The 24586-nt window shown below is 45.6% G+C and overlaps 1 protein-coding gene across 2 annotated transcripts in view; it reads right to left on the reverse strand.

Annotated features, from left to right (window-relative positions):
• Nucleotides 1-256: 256 nt before the first annotated feature.
• LOC115095354 (beta-microseminoprotein-like) overlaps nt 257-24586 on the reverse strand; it is a 62367-nt gene continuing 38037 nt past the window's right edge. For both annotated transcript variants that reach the window (XM_029608899.1, XM_029608900.1), the window contains 2 exons: nt 22561-22666; nt 257-2335 (listed from right to left, as the gene is read on the reverse strand). In XM_029608899.1, coding sequence (XP_029464759.1) covers nt 2206-2335; nt 22561-22666 — 236 coding nt within the window. In that variant the 3' untranslated portion in view covers nt 257-2205. The remainder of the gene's footprint in view (nt 2336-22560; nt 22667-24586) is intronic.

The raw sequence follows: 24586 nt of genomic DNA on the forward strand, positions 1-24586 counted from the left end.
CTTTTCCATAATTTTGGCGATCAATGGCAGATTAGCTATTGGGCGGAAGTTAGCTGGATCTGTGGTTGGAAGGTTAGGTTTTTTAAGTAGAGGTTTGAGAATGGCTAATTTAAGTTGGTCAGGAACTAGACCCTGGGAGAGAGAGCAGTTAATGATGTCTGCAATTGGTTTTGATATGGAGTTTCTTATTGTGATGAGAAGGTTAGTAGGAATTGTGTCTAAGGGATGAGATGACGGTTTCATTTTTTTAAGTATGTTTTCTATCTCAAGTGCTGAAGTGCTAATATGTTATTAGCAGCTGCATCCCAAGGGGTGACGTGCTGGGACAAATCAGACAGGACCAGGTTCTGGGTGTTAAAAGTTTACTGATTGGTAATAATTAAATAAAAGTCCATTTGTCCATAATGGTGAAGGTACATGTGTATTTCTCTGTAGGTAGGTGTCCTTTTGTTTCAGGCATCTGAGTAGAGCTCCCATGGGGATTTTAATTGCACAAAGCTCACCCAGCGCTAACCGGGAATCCTACTGGAGGGGTCCCTACATTCACGGCAAAACACAGTCCTACATGGTTCCATATCCTTCCTGGACACCCAGCCCCTCCTGGTCCCATAGTTATGAGATCTGATTGGGGTCCCCTAGCCTTGCTCTTTCATCCTTAGTTGTTATTACTGGGACTTCTCTTGGAGGAAGTCAAATTTGGATCAGGCTTTACCAGCACTGCATTCTTGTGGGAAAGGGTGGATCAGTAAAACCTCCCCACACTGTTCATATCCAAAGAATACTTCCAAAAGATAAAACTGGATACATCCTCAGCCATCATTGTCTCTCTCAGAAGGATCTGTCACTGGTGCTTGCCTCATTCTAGGGTTTAGAGTAGGCTCTCAGATCTTCAGTCATCTGGATGAGAGCACTTTCACCCCAAGAGGAAATCTGGCTTAAAATATCTCTCTCTGTAATTAATGTGAGAAAGACCCTCTAGTAGGGAGTGCACAATGGGGTATCACGTCTGGGAAGCCTCACCAGAGTAAAGCTAAGCAATCCTTACTGTTACAAAGCTTTTTAAAATCGATCCCACTGAGTTCTAAAATGGCTGGGCTAAATAGGGTGAGTCGTCCAATCCGGACCTTCCAGGTTGGGAGGGGCGGAGAGGGATGGAAGACTCAAGATATTAAAATTCTCTGTGGGGACTTGGCGGCATCTAATGGCCAACCCATTGGGGTGCCACATTAAATATCTTAGATCTTCTTCTGAAAGTGCAGCACACCTGAGTCAGTAGAAAAAAAACAATTCTTGCACAATACCTTCAACTCCTTCCCCTTGAAAATGGACAGGGATCCATTCCTCTCTGATGAAACCTCCACTCCTCAGGTTCTTTCCTAGGTGAAAGATACCGCTTCCTCTCAATGGATTGGAAACTGACTCCCTGGTACCAAGGGCAATCAGTTCCAAGAGGAACAAAAATAGACAGTGACTCAAAAATGGAAAAAACAAAATAAGAGACAGGAAGGGTGGAAAAACTTCCTTGCCTCAAAAATGAGAGAATAGTCAATGAAGAAAACAACTAAAAAATGAAATCCTCTGCATTGGGTCACTGTCTGATCTATCCACTGAAGGGGAGCTAGAAAGCGGCATAATCTTCCCTACCCCCTGATCTAACCTTACACAGGGACTTCCCAAATCCTTTGTGAAGGGGTACCAAGGCTTTCACAAGGAAAGTTTCCAAAAAGTGGATCAAAAGAGTAAATAAGCCAAAGCAAGTCAAGTGGTTGACCAAGGAGGTGAAATCAGGAGAATCTAACAAAAGTGCATAAAGCACATCCACTGAAGTGTAACTGAAAACCTAAGATGGTAGCAGGGATTTATAAACTGCTAGAACACACTTTCTGAAGCTCTCACTTAGAGGGAGACAAACCCAATTCTCTATTCACTAAATCTCTCTGAACCTCTCCAGCTAGATAGTACATTCCTTGTGGTAAGGCAACCAGAGATTCCTTACATTAGCAAAGTTTACAACAAAATAAAGCAGAAGAGTTTTGCTGAATGAGATTAGGATTGTTATTCTATTTCAGGATTTTATTTTTAGATAGTTTGTGGGAAGTAAGCAAAGGAGACAACAGCTGCTGATTTCTGCATTGTCCTCTTGGTTCCTGGTTTCCTCCAGTGCTGCCTGAGGTTGGCAGGGCAGACACAATTTACAGCAGCCTCTCAGCCAATATAAGAAGCCACCTCACAGGTTTCAAAGGGATTGTTCTTCTTCACCACAGAGTAAGAGCAGGAATCCTTATCAAAAATACTTTCACAGTCGTCTTTATCATACTCTCCTGGCGTTGCATAACTATCACAGAAGAGGGAAGAGAAAATACAACTGTCAGAACATGTTTATACAACTGTCAGAACATGTCAGACTGTTTTAATGTATTTCCGCCCTGGAGGCGACTGTTCAGTTCCTTGTAAACCGGTGCGATATGTATTCTTTACAGGAACATCGGTATATAAAAATAAAAAATAAATAAATAAATAAACATGAGAAGTAAAACGCAAGTCTTATGCAGCAGAGTTAGATGCTCTGGAAAGGAGGGGTGGGGCAGGTGACTGTTACTCGGGGTTGGATTTTCTGTAATGAAGGGTGGAGGCTCCTCACATGCAGTAGAAGGGATAGTAGATGTTTATGTGGTCCCAAGGAGTATTTTCCTTAACTTTTCTTGACTCTGTGAACACACATTTTAAAATATAACACATATAGCAGTTTCAGCAAGTTACCAAGGCTTCCCAAACTGTGGGTTGGGAACCCAAATGGGGTCACAAAAATCTTCAGTTGGGGGTCTCAGCGTCTCCAATGGCTGCATTCTTTAAGTGCCAGCATCGCAGCATTAGCAGTGGAAGTCAGTGTGGGGCCTGGGAGCCAGCACACACTCACAGGCTCTGCAGAAATTGTTAGGCCAACTGAACTTTGTCCCACATTTACTAATAGCTGAACTTTATGCTACATATGCTAATTATACTAATTAAAAATCTGAAAAATAGACTTGTTTCAGTTCTCCCTTTTAGAAGGGGTTTGGGTCAGGCTAAACCTTCCTTCCCCTCCCCAAATGTCTCCTTTTCTCTCTTACAAAGAGGAAATAATGTGTGACAAACAATTTACTGATCAATATAATTTGCGATAGACTTTCAGTAAGTGCTTACAATCATAGATATGTCACAAGGTATTGCATTGGATATACAATTATAAAGCAATGGTACACACAAGGACCCCTTTCCTTTGCAATCCCTATCTCCTATTCTCTCTTACCATATATATAATTTAGGAAGAGAAAAACTTGTATTCAGAAATAATAATTATATTTTTTATTAGTAAAAAATATGAAAAATATTACGTTAGTTATAATCATTTCCTTCATAAGTATAATTTATATAATAATCATAATCTTGTTCTCAGCTGTAAGTATAATTGAAAAAGCAGAAGAGCAATATTCCAAAATCAGCTATCTTATTCATTTAGCCCGGAGAGAAGATTAAGGAGTGCCACGTTTTAACATAGTCACATGCCTCAGCAAATATGCTAGCCTTCTCCAAAATTCTCTGGCTTTTTACACCTCCTTATATATATGATTTTTACAATATCATTGTGAGTAATACATTCTTGCTTCACGACACCAAGCCACATATTTTTCCTTTGTCTCACACGTCTCCCAACCTTTGCATCCCTCTTGGGATGTTTAGAAGATTTGTTGGAAGGCATCAGAGAGAGCTGTCTTAGGGTCTCATGATGGTTCTTTAGTTCCGCCACCGTCCGTTGAATCTGTTTGCCAAACAGATTATCTCCGACACAAGGCAGGTCGGATAACCTGTCTTGTACTTCAGGGCGAAGGTCGGAAGACTTGAGCCAGGCCCACCTTCTTGCCGAAATAGCAGCTGCAGATACTCTAGTAGAAGTATAAAATATGTCATCAGATGTTCTGATCTCATGCTTGCCTGTCTCAAAACCCTTGTTTATTAGGGTTTGGAACTGTTCTTGAAATTGCTGAGGCATGGAGTCCGACAAGTCTTGTATCTGCTTAAAAATGACCCTGTTATATTGAGTCATATAGAGCTGATAGGCGGCAATCCGGGAGATGAGCATTGACCCTTGGAAGACTCTGCGACCAATGGCATCTAGAAACTTCTGTTCCTTACCAGGGGGAACAGAAGAGTGAGGCTTTGACCTCTTTGCTCTCTTCTCTGCAGACTCCACCACTACAGAGTGGTGATCTAATTGTGATTTCTGAAAACCTGGAGCTGACTGCACCAAATAGGTAGTGTCAGCTTTCCTGTGGACTGGAGGATTGGAGCCGGGATGTTCCCAGTTCTTCTTCAGAAGATCCAGAAGAACCTGCTGGATAGGAATAGAGGTTATTACCTTGGGAGCATCTAGGAATTGTAGAAACTCCATCATCTAGTGCCTATCATCCTGTTCAGTCTGCAATTGGAAGGGAACCAATTCAGACATTTCCTTCACAAAGTTTATAAAGGAGAGGTCCTCTGGAGGAGAACGCTTCCTACTTTCAGTGGGTGAAAGTAAATCATCGGTGTCTGGCGAGGAATCATCAGTCCAGGTATCATAAGGATCAGCACCTGTCCCTCTAGGAACTAGAGAGGGACGGGGTGGTGGGATACCTGAAGGTCCCGGTCTAGGCTCCGAAGGAATCGGAGGAATTATCGGAGGCACCGATGAAGGCATCGAAGGCACCGGTGCAGGCATCGAGGGCATCGATGGATGGCTCGGTGGCGCCGATGGATGTATCGGCACCGATGGTTGGATTGGTGGTGAGGGACGTATCGGCATCGATGGCTGAGGCAGAACTCCCGATGGAGGGATGCAGAACGGTGTTTCTCCTCCCGATAACAATGTAAGCGGGGAGGGCACCGGAGCCGGAGACCCGGGATCCATCGGTGGAAAAGTGGCAATGAGCACTTCCATCCTGGACAGCAGCGGTGCCAACGCTGCCGGAATCGGGTCGGAGATTGGTTCCGCGGTCGGTACCGGTGTCGGTACCGGAGGAACCTGGAGTCATTGCATCGCCTTGTCGATGGCCTCCTGAACCAACCGGTCCAGTTCTTCTCGGAGACCTGGAGCAAGTAGCCCCGGCTCCGGAACAGAAGAAGGAGGCAGAGGTATAGCCGGAGGGACCACCATTAAAGGCGGAGTCACGGCTCCCGATCCCCTGTCGGGTGAGGGTTGCCTCGGTGACCCGGTCACAGAAACAGTCGGTGCCTTTTATGGACGGGGCTTCTTCGACAGCAGCTCGGATGATGGCGAGGTCGATGATTTTGTTCCCTCAATGGTCTGAGACTTACGGTGTCGATGGCGATGTTTGTCTCTACATTCCCCTCGGTCCTGAGGGGGAGTCGAAGGCCGAGATGTCGTCAATGCCGGACTGTCACTGGCTGGTGGTCGAAGCTGGCGCGAAGTTGACGGTGCTGGTTCTGACAACGTTGATGCAATGGATGGAGTCTGGGTTTGAGCATGGAAGAGAAGCTCCATCTTCTCCATTCTGGCCTTGCGACCTTTTGGTGTCATTAGGGCAGATTTGGTGCAAGACATCGTGCTTGCGTCCTAGACACATTACACAGACTTTATGAGGGTCTGTGATAGACATGGTGCAAGTACAGTCCGGGCACCGATGGAACCCCGACGCCATGGCAAAAATCGAGCCGCGGTACAGTCGACGGCCAGTAGGCCGCGAGGGCCAAACCTGACGGTAATCGACGAACAAACGGGTAAAGGAGGGACCCCTGTGGGGCAAATTAACTTTTACTAATTCCGTGAGGAAAATTCCTGTCAGGAATCTGTGCAGAGCTCCTTTACCGCGAGGCTACTGCTGCGTGGAAAAAAGAAGACTGAAGGGGGACCCCTGCTGGCTGCAGGGTTAGTGCCATGCTGGGCATGCCCAGTAGGGGCCAGTCAAAGTTCTGGAAACTTTGACAGAAGTTTTCCGTGACTGGGCTCCATCCTGTGATGTCACCCATATGCGAGGACTACCATCCTGCTTGTCCTGTGAGAATGCAAGTATCAGGATTTCTTGGCGCAGTGTGTTTTTCTGGGTGCGCAGGATTTATGACCTGTATGCTCGCGTACACATGCACAGCTTAGAGGGAACAGTGGCTGCAATTCTTCCTCTCCTGCCCAGCATAAAGGTTGCTGCTGCTGAACCTCTGGGGATTTTTTTTCAAAGAAATCTTAAAGGGACCACAAATAAACACCACAGAAAAAAGAAACAAATTTCTTTTAGCTATATTCTGACAAGAGAGGTGCCTTGTAGAAGAGGGAGAGGTGCCATTTAGGAGAAGGAGAGGGAGAGGGGGAGGTACCTTGGAGAGGGAGAAGAAGAGGGAGAAGAAAGTGCAGCGCCTTGTAGGAGATGGAGAAGGAGGAGCGGTGCCTTGTAGGAGAGGGAGGGAAGAGGGAAGGCTATGATATGAGGGAGCCAGCACCACTAGCTATAACACAACCCTCCTCAGAAAAAAGGTACCACCAGACAATCAAGGACCACTGACCTCCCTCCTGGACCCTGCTCTACCAGGATGATGGCCCCAGAACAGGACTTAACGCCTCGGGGAGTTCTTAATCCTCCACCAATAGTCTGACTACAATATGGAATTCCTTGCCATCTGCTGGAGACAGGTGACACCCTGTCATATGTACCTACAGTACAATAGTGAAGTTTAATTTGTAACACCCCAGAATGTCCCAATTAGTTATTTGGAATTTACCTCCATCCATATTATACTTACTGCGATCATCATCTATGGAAGGTATTCTCCCTAACATCTTGAGGTCTAGCCTTCCACCCAGAGCTGTGAGAGAAAGCAGAGTTGCTTTTGTGTAACAGGTGTTCTCACAGGACAGTAGGATGTTAATCCTCACATATGGGTGACGTCAGTGGACAGAGCCCTGACATGGAAAACTTTTCTGTCAAACAGGTGCTCTGGTGGAGCACACTGGAGCACACAGTACAGTACAGTACACAGTAAACAGTACACAGTACAGTACAGTGTGCTCCGGTGGAGCACACTGTACTGTGTGCTCCAGTGTGCTCCGGTGGAGCACACTGTTAATCCATGTTTGGAATCGCGTTTTCGATGCACTAATTTTACCCCTTATTCAGTAAGGGGTAATAGTGCGTCAAACGTGCGTCCAACCCCCTCGAAACTAATAGCGCCCGCAACATGCAAATGCATGTTGATGGCCCTATTAGTTATTCCTGCGCGATTCAGTAAGTAAAATGTGCAGCCAAGCCGCACATGTTAATTTCTGCCAGCACCGGGAAAGTGCACAGAAAAGCGGGCCCTAATTTGCATAGGCCACCCTCCTGAATCGCGCACCCAGGAGAGTGGCCTGGGCGCTCGTTCGCTCTCCCGCGACTTTTACTGTATCGGCCTGTTAGTTTCTAGAAAGCTTTGACTGACACTGGCACACTGAGTATGCTCAGCATGCAATTATCCTCAGGTATCTCCCCTCAGTCTTGTGTGTAGCAAAAAGTGTGAGCGAAAAATAAAATAATAAAATGTATGTAGACCCAACTCCGCGGGGCGGTGGGCAGGTTTCGTGAGGACTAACATCCTGCTGTCCTGTGAGAACACCTGTTACAGAACAGGTGTGAGAACACCTGTTACACCTGTTACACAGGTGTCCTGTGAGAAAGCAACTCTGCTTTCTCACAGGACAAGCAGGATGGTAGTCCTCACATATGGGTGAGTACCGAGCTGAGGATGCCCGAGCAATGCACCAAATGCCCCCAGCTGTGCAACAGGCACAACAACAGGGGTGGAATTTGGTAAGGAGGGCATCCTGAAACCTGAACGGGTTGGTGGAAGGATGTTGGGTAGTTAAACTGAAAAGAAGTTGCCTAAAGCAGATTGGCCGAAGATGAAATCTTGTCTGCCAGCTACATCTAAGCAATAATGGGCTGCAAAGGTTTGGAGAGAGCTCCAGGTCGCGGCCTTACAAATATCAACAAGTAGCAGCGACCGAAGGTGTTCTACTGAGGTTGCCACGGCCCTAACAGAGTGTTTGCACACAGCCTTGTAGCGGAATGCCTGCTTGCTGGTAGCAAAAGGAGATACAGTCTGCCAAACAGAAGGAAAAAGTCTGTTTGCCCACTGGAAGTCACAGCTTGTCTTTTGCCAAGAAGGAAAGAGTTAGGTGTAATTCCTATGGAGTGTAGTGCGGTCTAGATAGAATGCAGTTGCACTCTTACAGTCCAAGGAGTGGAAAACCCTCTCGCCCTGGTGAGAGAGAGGTGTTGGGGAAAAAGTGGGCAGAGTATATGCTGAGTGAGGTGAGAGGCTGCGTCTACCTTAAGGACATGAGGGTGATTATGTAGAACCACTCGGTCATGGAGGAACACAGGGTCGGGTGAATGTGTTACAAGGTGTGTAACTCACTGACCCTGTTGGCAGAAGTGATGACTACGAGGGAAAGAAGTTCCCATGCCAGAGTGGTAAGTGAGAGGAATGTAAAGGCTCGAACGGGGTACATAAGAGTCTTGCAAGCACTGAATGTAGGCCCCATTCCATAACCAGTGAAAATAGAGGCGGCTTATGGTAAGCTGACTCAGAAGGGAATGAACCGTTAATTGGGCAACCCTACTCCCAGATGGTAAGCCAAATTGGAACAGAGGTGTACCCATATGGAGGATGTGTGGAGAGCAGAATCCAGGGAGTAAGAGAAAAGAGTGGTGTAGAAAAAGGGGGTAATACCTTTTTGTATGCGCCATATGGTAAATCATAGAGATGTGAATCGTGTGATCGATCGTCTTAACGATCAATTTCGGCTGGGGGGGGGGGGGGAATTGGATCGTCGCAGTTTTGTTTTTTTAAATATCGTGTAAATTGTAAATCGGGGGAGGGCGGGAAAACCGGCACACTAAAACAACCCTAAAACCTACCCCGACCCTTTAAAATAAATCCCCCACCCTCCCGAACCCCCCCCAAATGTCTTAAATTATCTGGGGTCCAGTGGGGGGGTCCCGGTGTGATCTTCCACTCTCGGGCACACTAAAACAACCCTAAAACCCACCCCAACCCTTTAAAATAAATCCCCCACCCTCCCGAACCCCACAAAATGTCTTAAATTACCTGGGGTCCAGTGGGGGGGTCCCGGTGTGATGTTCCACTCTCGGGCCACGGGTGCGTTGATAGAAATGGCGCCGGCGCCATTTTGGTTCCTGTCTCCCGACGTCACGAGCGTAGGAGATCGCTTCCGGACCCCCGCTGGACCTCCAGGGACTTTTGGCCAGCTTGGGGGGGCCTCCTGACCCCCACAAGACTTGCCAAAAGTCCAGCGGGGGTCCGGGAACGACCTCCTGCACTCGAATCGTGTTGCCGTATTGCAAAATGGCCATATGGCACCGGCCGTACGGCAACAAAATTCGAGTGCAGGAGGTCGTTCCCGGACCCCCGCTGGACTTTTGGCAAGTATTGTGGGTGTCAGGAGGCCCCCCAAGCTGGCCAAAAGTCCCTGGGGGTCCAGCGGGGGTCCGGGAACGACCTCCTGCACTCGAATCGTGTTGCCGTATGGCCGGCGCCATTTTGCAAAATGGCGCCGGCCGTACGGCAATATGGCCATATGGCCGGCGCCATTTCTATCAACGCACCCGTGGCCCGAGAGTGGAAGATCACACCGGGACCCCCCCACTGGACCCCAGGTAATTTAAGACATTTTGGGGGGGTTCGGGAGGGTGGGGGATTTATTTTAAAGGGTCGGGGTGGGTTTTAGGGTTGTTTTAGTGTGCCGGTTTTCCTGCCCTCCCCCTTCCCCTTCCCCCGATTTACGATTTTTGACGATAAATCGGGGGAATTCCTATTATATATCGCCTGTAACGATTTTTGACGATTTAAAATATATCGGGCGATATTTTAAATCGTCAAAAAACGATTCACATCCCTAGTAACTCATGCCATTTGGAATGGGAAGATTTGTGTGTGGCAGGCTGCTGTGACGCTACCAGTACCTGAGAACATCAGTGAGTCCGTGATATGAGATTGACCTGTGAGAAGGCGAATTGGTTACTGGTGTGATAGGTAGAGAAGTATGGGGAAAACATACTTGTCGCGGTCAGAACATGGGTCTGAGAAACAGTGAACCTCGTCCTGCTGCAACCTAATGAGAGTTTTGGCTATGAGAGGCGTCGAAAGAGACACATATAAGAGACCTTTGTTGTAGAACAAGCAAAGGCGTCCATGGGATCGCATTCTGAGACATGATTAGGGAGTAGAATCTGTCCCCCGTAAGGTAAGGTTCAGACACAGAGGGTAAGGTCAGATGACCTTAACGCTAAAAGATTTTTTTTAAAATTTTTAATTTATGAATTTTCACAATCTAATACAACATATAATATTGTTGAAATTGCAGAACAAGTAGTAAGCAACAAAAATTTCCAATATTTATCACAGAAGACACATATATTTCCCTATTGTTCTAATCTAACCACAGGAAAAATAAGAGAAACCTATACAAAAGAAAATGTGAGCATTTCTAATAGTAATAATGATAGATCATTTTGTTAAGGTACCATGATATCCCCTCTTATCTATTCTAACCGGATTTTATTTCCCAAGAAGTTTTCCCAGTTGTTCTGGTTCTGTAAAGGAATAATCTTTCCCCCCTAGTTTAACTATACATCTACAAGGGTATTTTAAAAGGAAAAAAACCCCTTTATCTATTACTTCCTTTTTTAAAACTAAAAAGTTTTTCCTCCGCATTTGAGTATTCTTAACTAAATCGGGAAAAATCTAAATTTTCTGCCCATAAAATGTTTTACCTCTGTTACGAAAAAAAGTTTTAATGATATTATCTTTATCAATTGTAAAGGCAAACTGGATCAACAGTGTGCCTCTACTTTTGATCTCAATCTCTTCTTGGGATTTCTGTAACAGATCTGATACGTTAATTGATGTTTCTACCTGAGTTTCCTTCTCAGACTCTTGCACTTCTCTGGCCACTAATGTATTTTGTTTGTTATCTAACGCTTCCTGTTCTTTTTTCTTTACCCCAAGGTAAAAGGCCCTTACAATCACTGGATGACTCTGCTCTGGTATATTTAAAACTTTTGTTACATAAGATTTAAATAATTCAATTGGGCCCATATATCTAGTAATTGGAAAATTAGTTACCCTTAAATTCAAGGATCTAACAGTATTCTCCAAATTTTCAATTTTTCTCTGTACTTCTATTTCATTTTTTTTTTTTTTTTAAATTCTTTATTTATTGTTTTCAAACATTAATACAATAAATAAAATTGTACTTGAAAATACAAACAAAGGACAAGATCTTGAAAATATACATCTAAATAAATCCTTAAGTTAACTTATATAGATAATGCCTTTGTTCAACATCTATTAAGGTAAATCATAGTGACAAATCAGCGTTTATTATAGCGGAGCTTATACTTAAAAAAAAGTAAAAGTAAAGAAAACATTTTCTAAGGAATGTTTGCATTATTTGATGACCTTCCTTTTACAATAAACCCGTGAACTAATTACCAAGAAGGCTTCTGAGATCCTCTGGCTCTGTAAACATATAGTTCTTCCCTTCCAGTTTTACTAGACAATCGACAAGGATATCTCATATAAAAGATCCACCCCTTCCCAATAAATCTTTTCTTAATAATAAGAATTTTTTTCTTCGCAATTGTGTAGTTCTTGCACAGTCTGGAAATATCCAGATCTTCTGACCATAGAACGTTTTTTGGCGATTGCGAAAGAAAAACTTCATTATCATATCTTTATCTGTTATGAAAGCACATTGAACTAATAAAGTACCTCTTGATGTTACCTCAAGTTCTTCTTGTGATTTTTGTATCAAATCTGAAATATCCAAGGAACATTCCTTGTCAATTTTTGGGTCCAAGGATGCATCAATTTTCTCTTTATCATCTATTAATTGTTCTTGTTCTACGTTCTTTTTCTTTTTACCCAAGTAAAAAGCTCTAACAATTATCGGGAGACATTTTTCAGGGATCTCAAGGATTTGCATCAAATAGTTTCTAAACAACTCTGTTGGATTCAATTTCCTAATAATAGGAAAATTGTTAATTCTAAGATTCAACGATTTGATGGAATTTTCTAATCCTTCCATCCTCTTATACACTTCCGTTTCAACTACTATCTGGTGATTTTGAATTTTTTCTACTTGGGATATTCTTTTATCTAATTCTTTCATATCTTTTTCTTGTTCTACCAATTTTTCTGAATTTTGAACTGAGATATTTGTGTTCTTCATAACCATTTCAGTTAATTTATTTATTGATGCATCCATCTTGACCAAAAAGCTCCAAACATTATCCAATGTAACATTAGCTGGCTTAGAAATCATTATATCAGAATTAATAACAGCTTCAACATTTTTATGAGGGTTGTTCTTTTCATATTTCTCTATTTTAGGGGTACTACAACTCTTTGGGGGGGGAAGTAATTTACTTGAGATACTTTTCTGTGTTATCCCTTGATCTAAATTTACTATCACATCTACATTTTCTCCCTGGCATAATATATTGTCCAGAGCAGTGGTTTTCAGAATTATTCCTTCCTGATTACTTCCTGGGTTTTCTGGGATTTTACTCCCACTGTCCCAGGTGGGGGTGGTGTTTCGGGTGCCCCAGGGCTTAAAGATGTTTCCTCGACCGGAGGGAGCATATCCCGCTCTGATAATACTCCTTCAATGGTCTGCACATCTGGGGAGTTTTGGGTCATCCACTCAGAGACTGATCTCTGGCCTGAGTCTGCCGTCATCACACCAATTGGAGGCTTTATTTTTGCCTTCCTCTTAGTGTGTGGCATTTCATCGATAAACAAAATTTTTCAATAGGAAAATAAATTTCTCTATTTCATTTTTTATCTGATGTTCTTGAATTTTTTCTATCCCCAATATTCTCTTATCTATTTCAATTATTTTCTTCTGCTGATCTTCCGTCTTACTAATATTTTCTATTAAAGAATTATTAACTTTTCTAACTTCTTCAGTTAGATTGACAATAGAAGTATCTAGTTTTACCATATATGTCCAAATTGTCTCTAAAGTGATATTACCAGGTTTTATTACCACAGTTCTAATCGAGTCTGATTTTATAGAGTCTGTAATTTTAATTATTGGTGTACTTGTTTCTTTAGGGCTCATTCAAATTCTTCCACTTATACTAGATTCCATCTCTTTGGATGCTGGGGAGTCAGTTTCTGTATGTTGTGTCCATTTTTCCTCTTCATCCAACCTTCTTCCTTTATTTTCCATAACCTCTTGGGCTGTGCCCGGCTCTCATTGAGGGACATACCCTTCATAGCCGGGCGGAGATGGAGTAGCCGGTGCTCCCGGACTCAAAGATATTTGGGTGGCCATTTGGAGGGGGTTTTGCTCACTAACCTCCTCCACAGCAGCCCGTACTTCAGGGGTTATTTGGGGAGATCCCAACCACTCTGAGACAGTTCGTTGCCCAGGATCTACAACCACAACACTGGAGGTTGACTTCAGCTTTGCCTTCCTCTTTGTGTGTGGCATATTTTAAGGAAATCAATTCTAAATATATGGAATGCCTCACGGCTCGATACAGTAAGGCTGTGGTAAAAACAGTGCGGCAGTGTCAGGCGCACCCTTCCTCCCCGCATGCACAGTTCTCCTGACCTAACGCCTGATTCTCTCTTCTAATCGCATGCAAATGCATGCCGCGGCTGTGAAGCGTTAGGGAAGGGTTATGCCCGCACAACCCATTTTACTGTATAGGCGCTGTAACAGCGCCTATACAGTAACCTGGGTGCGCTGGTACCTGTCATTTCAAATGACATTTGAAATGACAGGCACCAGGAAGTGTAAAAAAGTGTAAAAAGTGTAAAAAACAAAAAACCTGTGTGTTATATAAAAAAATAAAAAAAATTTAAATACCTGTCGGAGGGCCGTGGGTCCAGGCGGCCAGTGGGCAGCCATCAGCGGCATCCGGTAGTCCCTTCTCCCAAAATCGCACGGGCGGGTCGGCAGCAGGATCCGGGAGCAGCGGGTAGGCAGCAGCGGGGTCCGGGGGGGGCAGCGGCAGCAGGATCCAGGGGCGGCAGCGAGATCCGGGGGGGGGGCAGCGGCAGCAGGATCCAGGGGCGGCAGCGAGATCCGGGGAGCGAGTAGCGGCAGCGTGTTCGATCGGGCAGGCAGGTAGGTGGCAAAAAAAAGATGGCCGCCTGCACGGGAAAGCGTTCAATTGGCCGCTGAAGAACGTGACGTCACGACGTTTGGCGTCACGGGGTGTGACGTCACGTCTTCAGTGGCCAATTGCAGCTTTCCCCCGTGCAGGCGGCCATCTTTTTTTCCCACCTACCTGCCCGATCGAACACGCTGCCGCTACTCGCCCCCCGGATCTCGCTGCCACTGCCGCCCTGGATCCTGCTGCCGCTGCCCCCCGGACCCCGCTGCTGCCTACCCGCCGCTCCCGGATCCTGCTGCCGCCCCATCGCTGCCGACCCTCCCGTGCGATTTTGGAGAAGGGACTACCGGATGCCGCTGATGGCTGCCCGCCGGCCGCCTGGACCCACGGCCCTCCGACAGGTATTTAAAATTTTTTTATTTTTTATATAACACACAGGTTTTTTGTTTTTACACTTTTTACACTTACCGTAGCAGGCCGAGCCTTGCTACTTTTTCGTTTGTTTTTTTTTTTGCTTCGGGAGGAGGGGACCGGACGGGGCTGCAGGAGACCGGACGGGACCAGGGCGGGTAAGCAATGTTTTTTACACTACACTTACACTAACTCCTACTAGGGGGAGGCGGTAAACTAGCAGGTTAAGGCCGCGGCAGAACAGCGGGTTACGGAGGAGATAATATCAGCGCCCGTTACAGTATCACAGGGGAATAGCTAATTCCTTCATTATACAGCTTTTTCGTTCATTTACATGCTGGGTGCGGAAAGGGTTTAGGAAAGGGTTTAGGAAGCGCTAAGGACGCGTGAAACTGGAGACTGTATCGCTGGATGGCCTTACTCGTCTGTATTGTGCGCTCCCAGCACGTTACAGACGGGGAATCTTTAACTCAACATTACTGTATCGACCTGTCAGTCGGTTAGAATTTTACCCTAATCCAAACAGTAGAGGTTCTCTTACGTGGAGAAGTTGAATCACAACGAAATTGAAATTCTTCCTACCTGAAAAACTTCTTTTTCAATTCCAGGTCAAATTCCAGGCAAAGCCCGGCTAAGCCTATCATAGCCGCTCGCCTGTTGGATGCGCGCGGCTTTGACAGTGCGCCGGCGTTGACTGCGTGCCACTAGGAGAGGTCTGATTTTAAGTCCCGCTCCGGGCTCCGCCCCTCTGAGCGTGTCACCACCACGTCACTCCGTCGGGGCAAGGGAGAGGTTCTCTTACCCCCGGTAAAGGTCCGTAGTGCAGGTAATAGGCGTCTTTCGCTGCAACTTCTCAAGTTTTCACTGGAGAGGTCTGATTTTAAGTCCCGCTTCCGGCTCCGGGCTCCGCCCCTCCGAACGTGTCACCACCACGTAACTCCATCGGGGCAAGGGAGAGGTTCTCTTACCCCCGGTAAAGGTCCGTGGTGCAGGTAATAGGCATCTTTCGCTGCAACTTCTCCTCGCTGCACATTCTCCAACGTTAAAAGATTTTGCTCGCTACACCTGTAGTCGGAGACCATTCGAGAGGATGGAAACATCTATGAATAAGGTCTGCTAGTGCGTTCGGCAAGTCTGTTAGATAAGTGGTCCAGGAATGCATGGAGTGTGCAAGGGCCAAAGGCTAAAGCTGCGCAGCTTCCTGGTAGAGCAGCTAAGAGGTTGTGCAGGGTTGTGTACTGAAATACCACATTGCCACTATGCTGTCTGTATGCACAAAAGTTTGTTGCAATGGCAGTATTTTAAGCATAATAGGCATAACGCATGGCTGGAAGCTCCAGGAAGTTGATGTGAAACTGTATGGAGCGGAATAGACGCATATTGCGTTGGGACGATGTGAATTCGAACTCTTCAACCCTAAGTAAATGCGACCGTGACCAGGACCATCTGAGGATTTGGTTCTAGATCGGTAATATGGATCAGGGACGAAAGCGGTTGAACAGCTTAGAGCCACTGATAATTGAAAATTCCACTGAATCTTACTCATAGCCAATCTGGGCAGATGAGTAAAGTGGATAGTGAAAAAACCCCGTGGTCCGTCAATGAAAGAATGAGGGGCTGAGGTTATGTTGCATGCGCGCAGAGATGTGTAGGAAATTGTCAGTATGTCTGCGTGGTTGATGGGCAGGAATTTCGTTGTGACTGTAGTGCCCAGAACTGTTCCATATGGGATTTATGGTAGTTAAACCGCAATCTCAGGAAGAAGATTTATGGTGAGTCGTGGAGAAGATAGAACCCCTTACTTCTCCCTCCCCATCTTCCAATTGCGAAGCCCTACTTTCCTCCTTCCAGGCTATGGGATTCAATCAAATCATAAATAATCCCACCCACAAGGCAGGCCACACGCTTGACCTGATATTCACTAATGAAACCATCTCGCCCATCTCCCCACCTTCCTGCTCCCCCATCCCCTGGTCAGACCACTCGTTGATAGTTACAAAACTAGCCATTAATCAAAAACAGACCCCTGTTGCTTCCAAATCCTCCATCCAATTCAGGAAACCTTGTTCAATGGACGCACTCAACAACAGCCTTGCCAAAGACCTATCCAAACTGGACTTCACAGATGCTGATACCGCAATTAATTCCTGGCAAACAATCACACACGCAGTAGCAAACTCAATTTGCCCATTATCCTCAAAAATTATCAACCCAGCACGCTCGAACAAAAACCCTGGTTCTCTACGGAATTAAGAAAACTCAAACAAGACCTACAACACAAGGAACTACGCTGGCGGAAAGACCCCCTCCCCCACATCATTGGCTACTACAAAACAGCAATGAGCTTCTAACAGAACATCGATCACCCGCACCAAACGAGATTTTATGCCAAAAAAATACACGGTTTTCCTATACGACCCGAAAACGCTCTTCTCATATGTGGCAGCCCTCACCACTCCCACTTCCCCTACCTTCTCAGAAGAAGAAGCCCAAAACAAAATCTACAGAGTTGGGCGATTTTCTTTGACAACAAGTCAAAAACCTACTTGGCCCACTGGCAACATCCAACAAATCATCAATAGCCTTACAACCCCCCAGCCAAACTCCTAGCCAAAATCCATCCTCTACTATTCTTAAACAGACGCTAGTATCTCTTGAACCTACATCATCCCTGGAAATAGAATCGATTATCAAGAAAATGAAACCCTCATCTCACCCTCTAGACCAAATACCAACCAAACTTCTCCTCACCATTCCTAACACCATTGCCAGATCTCTGGCAGACATCATAAATTGTTCCCTCAATCAAGGATCTGTCCCTGACTCCTTAAAAATTGCTTCGCTGAAACCCTTACTAAAAAAACCCAATCTGGACCCAGCCAACCCAGCAAATTTCCGCCCCATCGCAAACCTACCTTTTATAGCTAAAATAATGGAAAAACTTGTCAACTTCCGTCTCACTGACTACTTGGACTCCCACAATATCTTATACCCTTCTCAATTCGGTTTCAGGAAACGCCTAAACACAGAATCCCTCCTTCTTTCTTTAACGGACACCATCCTGATGGGCCTTGACAAGGGACAATCTTACCTCCTAGCCCTACTCGATATTTCTGCGGCGTTTGACACGGTAAATCACGACATCCTCATCAGCCGTCTAATGGAAATAGGCATCTCTGGCTCTGCACTGCTCTGGTTTAAATCCTTTCTGAACAACAGGCACTACAAGTTAAAATAAACGACAAAGAATCCCACCCCGTCCCATCAAAACAAGGAGTACCACAGGGCTCTTCTCTGTCCCCTACCCTGTTTAACATATACCTACTTCCTTTATTGCCAGCTGCTCAATAGCCTCAACCTCACCCATTTTATATACGCAGACGATGTGCAAATCATAATCCCCATCTCGGACCCCATCTCCTCAACTCTAAATTTCTGGAACGACTGCCTACATGCCATCAACCAGCTTCTCACGAATCTCAACCTGGTCCTAAATACGTCCAAAACGGAACTCCTGGTTATCTCCCCTAGCGATAACCACCCCTTCACTAATAACACAATAACCCCACTAGCAAGCCATGTCAGAGACCTTGGGGCCACCCTTGACTCCAGAATGAATTTCAAAAAATTCATTAACGCTACAACTAAAGAATGTTTCTTCAAGCTACAGGTCCTGAAGCATCTAAGACCGCTCTTACACTTCCAGGATTTCCGTTCTGTGCTTCAAGCAATACTGTTTTCAAAGATTGACTATTGCAACGCTCTTCTACTCGGTCTACTATTGCAACGCTCTTCTACTCGGTCTCCCCGCCTCTTCGACCAAACCTCTACAGATGCTGCAAAACGCAGCAGCCAGGATCCTTACAAACACACGGCGCAAGGACCACATCACACCTATCCTAAAAATCTTACATTGGCTTCCTATTCAACATAGAATACTGTCAAAGCTCTCACTATCATCCACAAATCGGTCTACCAACAATCCTCTCTCCAACTCACCTTCCCTCTGGAACTACTTACATCTTCAAGACCAATAAGAACTGCCTACAAAAGTAAGCTCAAGGCCCCTCCCAACAAATCATCAGTTCACAACTCCATCCACAAGCGAGCTTTTTCAACAGCAGGTCCCCTACATTGGAATTCGCTTCCTCAAGACTTACGCCAGGAACAATGCCATTTAACCTTCAGAAAAAAAACTTAAAACCTGGCTGTTCACACAAGCCTATCGTTGAAGGATTCCATATTAACCAAACTCTCTCTCAACCTCCAACCCACCCTTTCTCCCTCCCCGCACTCCCAAACTTTTTTCACTTTTTTCCCTTTTCCACTCACATCCTCAACCCACCCTTTTCCCTCACCCCCGCCACTCCTCCATCTGACATAACATGTATATTCCAGCTGTATATATTCCATATATATATTTCCATGTATATTTCCGGCTGATTATAATCCATTTTTTCTGTATTATTAATTTATTGTTTTATGTTAATTATAGTTTGTAATTTTGTTAACTTATTGTTCAATTACTTAATTCTGTCCTATCTTCCGACATCCATGTTTTTACTCTCCCCTGTTTTAATGTAACTTCTCTTTTCCACTTATACGTTAATTGATTTTTCCCCTTGTTCTAATGTAAACCGGTACGATAAGACCTGGTCTTGAGTGTCGGTATAGTAAAAGAAGTTAAATAAATAAATAAATAAATACTTGGATTGACTGCTGTTAGACAGTTATGCATGCAAGGAAAGCGTGAATGATGTTTTACTCCGTAGAGAAACAGCAGTCACTGCTAGTGAGTTTGGTGAAATACACAAGTTGCTGAAGCTAATGCACCTGGCAAAACTTGGGATTGGAATGTTGTTGACTCACTATGAAACACATAGAAAAACTAGAGGAGAGATACCATTTTACCTGTCCCTTCTGAAGAAAGTTGACATTTCTGAGGTCCAGGATAGGCGGAGAGCATCTACGTTTTGTTGAAAGAAAGAATAGTGAGATCAAAAACTCCCCCACCCCCTCCCCCCCATGCTTTGTATCATCCGGGGGACTGTACCCTGAACCCAGGTACTAAGTGGGGTGGCCGCTCTGATATCCAGCAAGTTGGGAGACCAGGAGGTGTCCAACTAGCGGAGCTGATGTAATCTATATATCAGCTAGTCTCCCACGGAGCATGAGCGTTTAAAAGTCTTACCCACATCTCTGTCTGCTGTGCAAGAAAATGTCGAGAGCTGTCGTCAGGTCTCGAGGTGGGCTTTGATGTGAGGCAGGGTCTGCTGGATTTTGTGCCTAGCAGACCAGCTGGTGTATCTGGGACTTTGGACCGTAATCAGGATCCAGAAGTCAGAGTATTATCGAGAACGGAGTCTCGTTGCTGAAAACGGGAGGATGTCTCGATGCAATCCCAATTATTTGTAAAGAGATTCTCTTGGTGTTGTGTCAATCATAGCCAGCAATAGCGATATGTGACACTAACATGGTTCTTGGAAGAAAACACAACCTAGAACCTTATGAAACCATGTGGCCCGATTTAGTGACCAGGTCTCGATGGGATTGTCGTTGAAGCGGGATTAGAGAACTTACTGTCCTCTGTGGTGGATCGCAGAAGGAAGAGTCGGTGAATCTTGATGGCTCTGTGGATTTCGGGAGGCATCGAGGACAGCCTGAAGAACGTAACGTCTGACTCAACTCTGTAATCTGGTATGGTAGCGCAGGTACAGAGGAGACAGGCTAGGAGTGTCTGGCATTCCATATAATTTTGTGGTGGCTCAGAACCCCACACCGGTGTCAGTGGGGAACACCTCGGCACCTCGGGAGCAGAGGAGCACATGACTCATGAACCCGGGCCCGCTTCGCAACTGGCTCAATGAACAATGATGCCAGTGCAGAATAGGTATACCTCGAAGCTCGGCCCGGTCATTCTCCAGCACTGAGGAACTGCCACCGATGTGCAAAACAGAGGCGGTGGCAGTGGCGATGTCTGTCTTGGTGCTCGGCCCGGTCATTCTCCAGCACCGAGTAAGGTAGCACAGATGTCCTGGATTGTGTCGGTGGCGAACGGTCACCGTGCAGGGTGACGATGATTACCCACGGTGCTCGGCCCGGTTTTTCCCTAGTGCCAAGGTGGATGCCCTTGCTGTCTTGGATGGCGAGTGGTGACAGACTGTCAGCAAGCCTGCACTGCTCCTGGCACTGTCTAGTGCCCTAGGATGATACGGGCTTTGGTTAAGACCCCAAAGCATGGAGCACTGTGTTTAGCTGAGGGCATTGCGTTTAGGTGCTATGTTAGTATTGACAGTATCGATGGTGGCATTGAAGGCGGCCTCGAGGGTAACATCAAAAACATTGATGAAAGCGTTGATGGCACGGGCGGAGCACCAATAACATTGATGGAAGCACCGATGGTATCTGTGTAGGTATCGATGGAATCGAAGAGCCATCGATGGCATAGGTGAAATCGATACCGGCATTGTTGGGATCGATGGCAGCATCAACAATTCGCCGAGGACATCGACAGCATCGGTGGAATCGACGTCGGCATCGACTGGAACGGCCATGGGTGTCGACGGCATCGGCCCGGGCATCGACAGCTTTGGTGGCATGGACCCAGGCATTGATGGCATCAACATGTGCGTCGATGGAATTCATGGAGAGAACAGTGCCATGGATGTAAACTTGATGGCACTGACAGAATTGGTGCGGGGATCGACGGCATCGATGGATCGAGGGGGGGGGGGCATCGATGGAGGCAGGACGGCATGGATGGAGGCACCGATGGTATCGATGGGGGCATCGACTGCAATAGAGGGAATCGATGGCGGCCTGGATTCTACAGCAGCCCAGGCGGCAACAGTAACCGTAGATGTCCCTATCCCACTAGTCCTAATAACCAGGTGGAGGATCGCAGGAGGACACTCGCAGGCTTTGTGGGGCTAAAAACATAGGGAGAGGGAAGGCCGCAATTCGGTTGGTAGGCCTGGGAAACCGTTAGTGAGGTGACAGGAACCGACCAAAAACCAGGGCAAAATACTCACTGAGCGTCGAATAAATGTACTTGAAGGGAGACCCATGTAGGGAAAAATTATTTGTGAAGTAAAACTTCAAGTGTTTCCGTGAGGAAAAGTTGTGAGAGTTTCTCACAGAGCTCCTGGCTGTGATGCTAACTGCAGCGCGGAAAAAAGAAGACTGAGGGGAGACACCTGTGGACACAGGGATAATTGCATGCTGAGCATGCTCAGTGCACTCAGTGTGCCAGTGTCAGTCAAAGCTTTCTAGAAACTATGACAGAAAAGATTTCCATATCTGGGCTCCGTCCACTGACATCACCTATATGTGAGGACTACCATCCTGCTTGTCCTGTGAGAATGGGTCAGGTCTTAGCCAAGGATTAATATCACTAGAGGGGCTACACAAGTAAAAAAAAATAATTCATATATTTAAGTCAGTCATGTGTGGGTAAGTGGATTTCTAGCTATCTGAAGATATGTGTGTATTTTCATAACATGGACAAACCATGCCACATAAGAAAGAGGCATTCTGGGCAGCATTCTGAGGACATGCCTTAGAAAAGCATAAGCAAGTTAATCTTTTGAAAAAGGGATGTTCCTAAAACACATGCTGCTAACACGTCTAACTTTACACCCTATATTGCATCACATATATGGGTGCACACATATTTATACGCAATTTTCAAATTTAATTTAAGCAAGTATCTTGTGCTTGAAAACCTTCTTATGTGTGGGCTTAAAAGTAAATGCGGAAATTTGCAATTAAGTGTCCTATTGAAAATATACTCCCCGGTTCCTAGTGGAAGCACTGTGCAATGATTCTGCAGACTCTTCATAAGAGTCCACAGTGAGACAACAGTTGAAGGTCACTTCAACCTTGGGGACTGGGGCCTTCAGCCACAGACAAATGTAATCAGTACCCAAGATGACAGCCACACAAATTTACCCACCAAAGGGGATTTTGCATTTGTATGAACACTTACTTGGTGCAGCATTCCATTCTACCAGCTGAGTTACAGCTACAGACCATGCAGTCCCTTTTCCAATTAGTCTTAAGACTGTGGCGAGTTCCATCATCATCAACACATGCTGAAACGACAGAAGAGCACATAAAGCACCAAACCCAAGCAACTTCCATGCCATCAGTATTTTAGATCTGCTTTGTATAACAATCATGTACTACAGTTCTGTACCCTAGCAATCAGCTCACAGGATGACCTATAAGAACTGCATCTACAGTGTTCCATAGCTGCCATTTACTAAAACTTTTCTGTTCTACAACTATCCCTTGCAACAGCTATTATGTAACACAACTGCCTTGTTCAATAGCTTTCCCATATCATAGCTGTTATTGACCATGGGCCCAATATTCATTGCCATTTAACTGGATAAGTTCCGACTTCTCGAAGTGGCAGAGTTTGAATATCTGTAGGAGTGGCCTAGTGGTTACAGTAGTGGGCTACAAATCAATGAAACCAGGGTTTAAATCCTACTACCTCTCTTTTTGACCTTGGGAAAGTCACTTTATCTTCTGTTACCTCAGGTACAAACTTACTGGGAAATACATAAATTCATGGTAGTGCTCTAATTCACATTAAAAAGCATATATTGAGCGATATACACAATAATTTGCATGGCCCTGCCCAGATTTCCTTCTATATTGCAATGATCTGCTTCGCATGCAAAACAGGTTATTAACAGGCAATCTGATGTAAATCTTTTATCACAGACAACCGGGATCCAGGGGTGATCCGGGAAACTACAGACCGTTTCCCGTTGTTAGCAGGGCTGAATTAACCATGCTGTCATGGGATCTGTCAATCAGGTCCGGGAGGCGGAGCTTTATAAAGCAGAGATTTAGATTTTAGCTCTCTGTGGCTGCGCATGTGTTCCCGCGCAGGAAAGTAACAGATTATCCTCAGTCTGTTTTTTCTGCGAGCAGGATCGCACGTGGGGCTGACTTCTCCTCAGCGTTCTTCTTATTTTTCTTGAAATGTCAAAAAAGCCAGGGTTTAAACCCTGTGCCTGTGGCAAGGTAATGTCGGTCACGGATGGCCATGACCCATGCCTGGGACCACAGCATAATTTACAAAATTGTGATTTTTGTGCTCGAATGTCCCCAAGAGCCCAAAAACAACGGGCCTACAAAATGTTTGAACTTTTCACGAGCCATCGGAGGCTCATTCTTCACCGGGTCCCTCGTTAATGGCGGCTCCGTCACAAAAAAGATCGTCGTCATAGGATCCTCAACCCTCCAGGCTTGGAGGTAAGAACTTACCGAGATGACATAGGCCTTTGGATCCAAGAGGACCGAAAGAGCCTCGGCGATCGGTGCAGCAAACAGCAGCACCTAAAACTTCAGCGCCGACAACTTATGCGCCTGAAGTACCTTCTGCGCCCAAATCACCATTGGCGCATAACACTTCTGCACCCGAATCGACATCGGCGCACAAGACGCCGGCGCACACAACGCAGGAACCATCTGTGCGCATGGCGCCGAAGACCTCTGTGCACACGGCACCGGAGCTATCTGAAATGAGTTCGGTGCCGGAACCATCTGCGCACACAGCATCGATGACTTATGCGCACAAGTCTGTTTATGCGCACAACTTACAAAAAACATCGGCGTACATGGCGCTGAAGACATTGGCGCACTCGATAGCACACACATCGATGCACAGTGGCCTACAAAAATCCAAACAGTCACATTATTCAATACCACATGGGGTAAAAACGAAGACATCAGTCTCCAGATGTACTTCATTCCACCTCTTCAGACTCTAATTCTACAGAGGTGAAATCAAAATTAATTAGACGATCACTGTCAGGAGATGGAACCCATACAGGATCATCGTCACCCATCACCATAGCCGATCACGTCACTCACGTCAAAAAGCTGCGAAGACGAGAGATACATGGGCAGTGAGCCCTTCCACTTCTAGGTCATCTCACTCACTAAGTGTAGATGCCTTATCTCATAGACAATTAATACAAATCACTTCCTCTGCT

The sequence above is a fragment of the Rhinatrema bivittatum genome, chromosome 7 (genome assembly GCF_901001135.1).
Source record: "Rhinatrema bivittatum chromosome 7, aRhiBiv1.1, whole genome shotgun sequence".
Classification (NCBI taxonomy): Eukaryota; Metazoa; Chordata; class Amphibia; order Gymnophiona; family Rhinatrematidae; genus Rhinatrema; species Rhinatrema bivittatum.